Consider the following 6,199-nt stretch of genomic DNA (forward strand, 5'->3'; position numbering starts at 1 on the left):
GATTGTGATCATGATCGTGAGCTGGCGGACTGAGGTTCAGACGATGTGAGTGTGTATGATCCACATCACCCGAGAGTCTGTAAAAAGCTCAGATTTACTTGCATTCTGTAAATGTTAGGCCTTGTAAAGATTAAAATTCAGGTGGTAACTTAATGTATAGAGTTTGTTAGCTGGATCAGGGATTGTGAATAGTGTAAAGCATTCACAAGTGTAGTCATACAGTCTTGAATGTGTGTGGGCTCTCTGCAGAGCAGTGTGGCACAGACAGTGGTTGTAAAGGAGCCGAGAAGTGCTTCACGCTTGTGCAATAAAAGGCTCAAGTTACTCTCCGCTCAGGGCCGGGACGTGCAGCCAGCCAGGAGGTGCCGGTGGCCCAGCCAGCCAGGTTTCTGAGTCCAGACAAAAACACCTTTCTCTGGGCACAGGAGCTGGCGGCTTGGCCCCAGCTCAAAACATTCCCTGGTGGAGGGGAGGTACATTCTCTGTTTTGTCTAAGATACGCTGAGCACGTTTGTAGTCTTTGGGTAGTATTTGGGGCAGGTGACGTGCTTGGACGCATGGCTCCTTGTACTCCTGAAGTGAAAGCAGAATGGGATATGTGGGACTGGAATTAGATTAGTGCTGCTAGACTGAAGAGATCCTTGAAGTATGTGCCATTCAGGGCCTTTGTCAATGATTTGCTTCTGTAAAGTACATATCACTGCATTATGAGAAAGAGACTTAAAGTTCCACCAGGTTCATAAAGACAAGTTACAGAGTCCTGACTTTTTATTTTCATTTAGAAACATTATAAAACAAAAACTCTTCATACGAAGTATTGAACTTTTCATATTATAATAAATAACAGTATATTACACATGTTCAAATATAGTCAAAGCTGTCCAGTCAGAGTCCATCTGCACCTCCAGAAACACATTGCACTTCAGACTGATGTCTGGGCCTCTGCTTTGCGTCACTGATGCTCCACATGACATATTTGGCACCTCAAAGATGCATAAAATGCTAAAAGGTGCTTTACAATCTTATAATTCTCACAGGCCACGTGGTTCCTTTCCTTGAGAGAGACTGGAAAGAGAAAAGAGGAGGGGAACAGGGCAGACAGAGGCGAGCAGACGAAGGGTCTCCCCTGAGGAACATTTCTAAAGACAATTGATATATTTTGGAGAGATAAACCATCTGCCTGTTTGTTCTTCTCATAAATTTTCCAGTCAGTTTTACTGGCTTGTCTCAGCCACCGTCTCCCTGTTCGTGCTGCGTGTGTTCTTTAGTAGCGTGCTGCCTGTCCTCAGCTTCAGACAGCTGGGTTTTTTTATCGGGTCTCTGAGGGCACCAGAGACCTAATTCTGTACTTTTTTTTTCTTTATCTGCTGGTGGATTCCTAAAGTCGCTGCTGACCTTAAATAATCTACCAGCCAAAAATGATTTCTTGGAGTAGAAGGGAACATCCACATGATTGTTGGTTTCCTGCTGAAGTAGATTAACTTACCAGCCATATACGAGTCTATCAGCATTCTGTCAGTTATTTGGTGATTTTCCAGTTGACCTCTATCTACGCCTGATCTTCTCCATGAAATTACGCACACTGACATGTAGGTATGTTTTTGGGTTCACTTCCAGCCGTTCATCTCTTTGAGCTTGCTGATACTGGTCCCTTTGACAGGTGTGGATGGAGGGGGGTTATAAAGAGGCAGGGTGGGGGTGCTACAGCCTCGTGCCCACGGCTTTTCTGTGGGGACCGTCCACACAGTCCGAGATGACTTCTTTTTCGGTTTGTCTTTCTTGTCTTTCTTCTCTTTAGAAGAACCGGGGGACATGGTCTGCAGTAAGAATAATTAGGCAACAGGATTAGAGCAAAATTAAGGACATGAGCTTAAAAAAGCTGAAATTATCACCTCCAAGGCTGTCAAACACATACAGCTTTCTTGCTGGTGTTCAATAAAGGCTTTTGCGGGTGGCATTTATTTCGAAGGTAGTGGCACATCGGCCCCCTTGTCAAAAAACAATAACACATACTCTGATACACTTGTCTGTGTACATTCTCATTCATTGAGGTCGTTTTGAGAGCCTTAAAATAAAAGGCAAATTGACTTCTGTAGGTGTTTGAAGAAGTTGCAAAGCAAAGGAAGTCCAGTTTCCCTCTTTTTTCATACTCTCATGACTATAGGCTTTTGGATTATCCCAGAAAATAAGCTCATTGGAAAAAAAAGTATATACTTACAGGTTTTGCTCGTCAGTATATTCTCCCCATTCTGTCACTACTTTCTAATACATGATTTTTTGAAGCGTAAAAACCGTCCCAAGAGGTAAAATGCTAATCACGGGTGATAAACAGCCTGCATTTAGCTGCTCAGCAAACACCTTCTTGGGGACATATAAAAGCAGTGGCGTATTTATGGCCGTATTTCTATTTTGTACAACAACATAGAATAAAAATGTCGTGTTAACCACAGACCTTATTTACGGGAATGAACATAAAGTCATTGAAAGAATCAGCCTACTCTCGTAAGCTGCTCGCTTACACTGAAGTTGTATTTTGGCATCTGTGGCCTGGTGCTCTGTTTATAGCATTATTCAGACAGGTCTGTCAAAGTCAACCAGAAACCTAAAAACCCGTCAGTGGCACCACCGCCAAAATAAATGGTAAATAGACTGTTCTTATATAGTTTTCTGCTCTGCTTGAGCACTCAAAGAGCGTTATACTACAAGACTCATTCAAACAGGCAATCATAAGAAGCACTTTTTCTAAGTGTAGGAGCTTTCTGTCATACACATTCACACTTCAGTGAACATATTAGGAGCAACTTGAGGTTCAGTGTTTTGCACAAAGATACTGTGGCATGCAGACAGGAGCATCCAGGAATCAAACCACCAACCATCCGATTGCTGGATGACCTGCTGTACCTCCTGAGCCACACCCACATTCTCTACCATTGTAGAGAAACACATCTCATAAAATGCCTTTGTATTGCACCCCAGTATAAGATAGACCGGAACAAGCTCATTTTACTTTAAGATGAAATAACTGAAAGTCTCATTACTACAGGATTTCTATAGTGTATATAAATGGAACGTACACAGCAGCAGAGGGTGAAGCAGCTGAGCTTAGCAGCGTTCTCTCCCGTCCCTGCATAGCGGTTCTTCTTTGGCAGCAGCAGCACGAAGGAAACAGCCAGAGACAGATGGTAGAAGCTGTGGACATAGGCGTAGTCCCACTCCTGTGGAGTGAAAACATCACACTCTTTCAGTATGTAACCGGATATCGATGAACAACACAAAATGTTGTGACAGAAGATAAAACCTCAGACTCTTTAAGTAGATGTTCTAGTATTCTGTATGTTTTTATTAAATATCTGTTTGTGATTTGGCGGCAGTCACCTCAAAGTAGAAGCGCAGCATTAGAGCGAGAGCACCGAAGCAGCAGCCTGGACCGACCTGCTGCGTGTACACTGTCTTCTCCGGATAAACCGCCCTCAGCTGCTTCATCTTCTGCAGCTGCAACAGCAGGAGTTCATCACAATCATATTCACACATCAGACTTCACACAAAAGAAAAAAGAGAAAGTGCAAAAGGTGAAGAAGAAAGGTGCAGGGGATAGCAAAGAAAGGAAAGAGTACAAGGAATGGATGGATTAGTTGAAAAGAAGAAGAAATACACAAGAGCACATTAGATAACAGCAAGGGTGAAGTTATTCAAGGTGGAGATAATGAATAAAGAGGGAGAGGAGGAGATAGAGTAGAAGAAACACTGAAAAATATTTGAAATATACGTTGCCATTTTTTTTGCCACTGACCCATTTGACAGTAATGATGAAGACAGCTGATCCGATTGGCCCGGAGTAGATCCCGTAGCCCCAGCGGTCCTGGTAGATCCTCACAGCGATGGTTAACACTCCAAACATAGTCATAGTGGAGCGCTGGGGTTCATCAAAGTCACCCAGAGCTGAGACAAGCAGATGAAGGATTTCAAACTCTTTCCCTCATGGATAAAATCATTACACTGCAGAGGTGCTGCACTGTTTGCCAAGTAGGGATTACAGATGAAGTTTATTCTCTTGTTGGGCTAAATTTGATCAATTCAGGACCAAAATTTCACTAATACATGGATAGGAACTGCAAAATTTCATAAAACCACTGATGTGAGGTGTGAACAATATGTTCAGATTGAAGTGTATAAGGAAAGAAGACTAAAAAGGCTGAACTGAACATTTCCTGCAATGTTTTTACCACCAACTGTCTACAGAGTTTGGTTTACGAAGTCCTGTTGTGAAGCATGCTACATTTTATCATACTTTTTTACTCTGATAGAGACCGCAAATTACAAATTCTTTCTTAAAATTAGCTATAAGGTCCATAAACTCTTCAGGAACATTGTAAAGACTTTGTTTGAATTTAACAACAGACCTGATTTTCTTAAACTAAGAAAAAAAGGTTTTAAGAATTCTGAAATTAGTAGAAGAAATCATCAGCAAATGCAGTTAAGTACACAATTTTAAAATAACTAAGGAAAGCTACAGCACAGTTTGTCAGCACTATTAAACATTAAAGGTTTTATATAAATAATTTCAAGATTGAAAACAGTCTGAATGCGTCCTATCATGGTTCAAGACCATCTTGCAAAAGAAGTTCTAATTTTAAGAATTTCCCTTCCTGATTAAATGAAGGTGACAAAATGAAAATGGATCAATATTTTACTGGCAGCCTTCCCACAGACACAGGAGGACCCCATCAGTTAAATCAGCTGTCAGGGCATTTGGCTCTTAGCAGCATGTGATTTAAAGCCCTTGTTGCAAAACCTCTGGGGGATCAGGTGGGAGTTAGAAGCAAATGTATTTATGTCTGTGTGTGCAAGTCTTCATGAGCACTTGTGTGCAAAGCCTGAACATGTGTTATCACCAACTGCTGCAAACCGAGCTTGTTTTTCATCGCTTGCTTGTGTCCTTTAAAAATCTGGTACCGAAATAGACTGTAGTGAAAAAGATCAATCCAAAAAAACATATTTGCTGTATAGAGATACATCTAGAAATGTTGAATACTGCTATTAACTAGTCAAGCCAGAACACTTTCTGTGTAGCAGGACTCACCTATAAGTGTGACCCACATTGAGAGTGCAGTGCTGTAAACACTGAAGTACTCCAGGATGTCGTATCTCATGAAACACAAGATGGAGAGACCTGGCCCATCACATGCATGGTAGATCTGCAGGAATACAGCATTCAGGAGGTCTATTAACCACTCTCACATCATCCTATTCACAGTTCAACACAGCTAACTGCTTGTCAGGTCATTGAGATTAAAGAACAGCAACAGTTTCTCACCGCAGTGAAGAACATGGTGAAAAAGTAGACCATGGCCTCCATGTGGAAGCCCCTCTTGGCGGCCACGCTGGCTGTAGGCAGGAACACCAGGCTGCTGACTGTAGGGAGCAGCATCTTGGCAATAAATGCACCCATGGCTGCTGAAGGGATGGTCGACTCAAAGCTTGTAGATGATAGTTTATCCTTTAAGCCTCAAAGGTTCTTGAGTCTTTGGCAGGTAAAATTAAAGTTATCCAAAGTTCAATAAAGTGTGAGATCAGATGGTACAGTCCTTGAGTGTCTTATGTCTTTCGGTGTGTGAGTGAATGAGGATGCTTATACAGCACACACTCCCACGCAGCATGAACACACCCAGCTGTCCACTTTGGCCCTTTAAAGTTTAAATGTCCGCGTGGATGGCAGGTCCACTGAGGCCTGTATGTGCAGTGTCATCGCTGGTCAGCTGTTTGCATACCAGTGCAACATGGGAGGGGCTGTGGGCAGGGTGAGAGCCATCATAACATAATGTAGCATATCTATGGACTATTTGAAACCAGGACTGGACACTAAGTGGTTGTGAGTCAACTTGAAGTTTAGGCTGGAATGAGCAGACGTCCAGCTGAGAGACCAATCCCAAAATCTTTATTGTGGTTAACTTGTTCCAAAGATCTGAGTCGAATCCACATTTGTGCAACTTTATCTAATGATATCATCCCAACACAACTCTCGCACAATGTGACCACCTCCCCTCACAAGGCCTTCACATAACTATTGGTGGAAAGAATGGCATCTAAACCCCCTTGGATTTAAAAAAAAAAATCCATGTAAACATCTTCTTTTGCTAACTGCAGATCATTTTTGATTAAATATGATGCAAGTTTTAGAAATCTGACTCATCTCGTGCTA

General features: G+C 42.1%; 1 protein-coding gene across 1 annotated transcript; it reads right to left on the reverse strand.

The window, feature by feature from the left end:
• Positions 1-884: 884 nt before the first annotated feature.
• On the reverse strand, positions 885-5,472 carry mymk (myomaker, myoblast fusion factor). The gene is made up of 6 exons (XM_085474214.1): positions 5,315-5,472; positions 5,081-5,195; positions 3,791-3,939; positions 3,376-3,492; positions 3,075-3,215; positions 885-1,817 (listed from the first exon to the last, which is right to left on the reverse strand). Exons 1-6 carry the CDS (start codon positions 5,447-5,449, stop codon positions 1,608-1,610), a joined length of 867 nt encoding a protein of 288 aa, XP_085330340.1. The 5' UTR covers positions 5,450-5,472; the 3' UTR covers positions 885-1,607.
• Positions 5,473-6,199: the final 727 nt, after the last annotated feature.

This window comes from Copadichromis virginalis, linkage group LG12 (assembly GCF_057382275.1).
Source record: "Copadichromis virginalis isolate Kocher_CV1m ecotype Utaka linkage group LG12, C_Virginalis_male_GT1.1, whole genome shotgun sequence".
Lineage (NCBI taxonomy): Eukaryota > Metazoa > Chordata > Actinopteri > Cichliformes > Cichlidae > Copadichromis > Copadichromis virginalis.

What these genes read in the sequence shown, in the direction of transcription:
- mymk (XM_085474214.1), bottom strand. Translation starts at nt 5,449, where the DNA reads ATGGGTGCATTTATTGCCAAGATGCTGCTCCCTACAGTCAGCAGCCTG. An exon ending in TCACCATGTTCTTCACTGCG is followed by an intron (nt 5,196 to 5,314) that starts GTGAGAAACTGT and finishes GTATTCCTGCAG; the next exon opens with ATCTACCATGCATGTGATGG. An exon ending in GCTTCACCCTCTGCTGCTGT is followed by an intron (nt 1,818 to 3,074) that starts GTACGTTCCATT and finishes TTCTTACTGCAG; the next exon opens with ACCATGTCCCCCGGTTCTTC.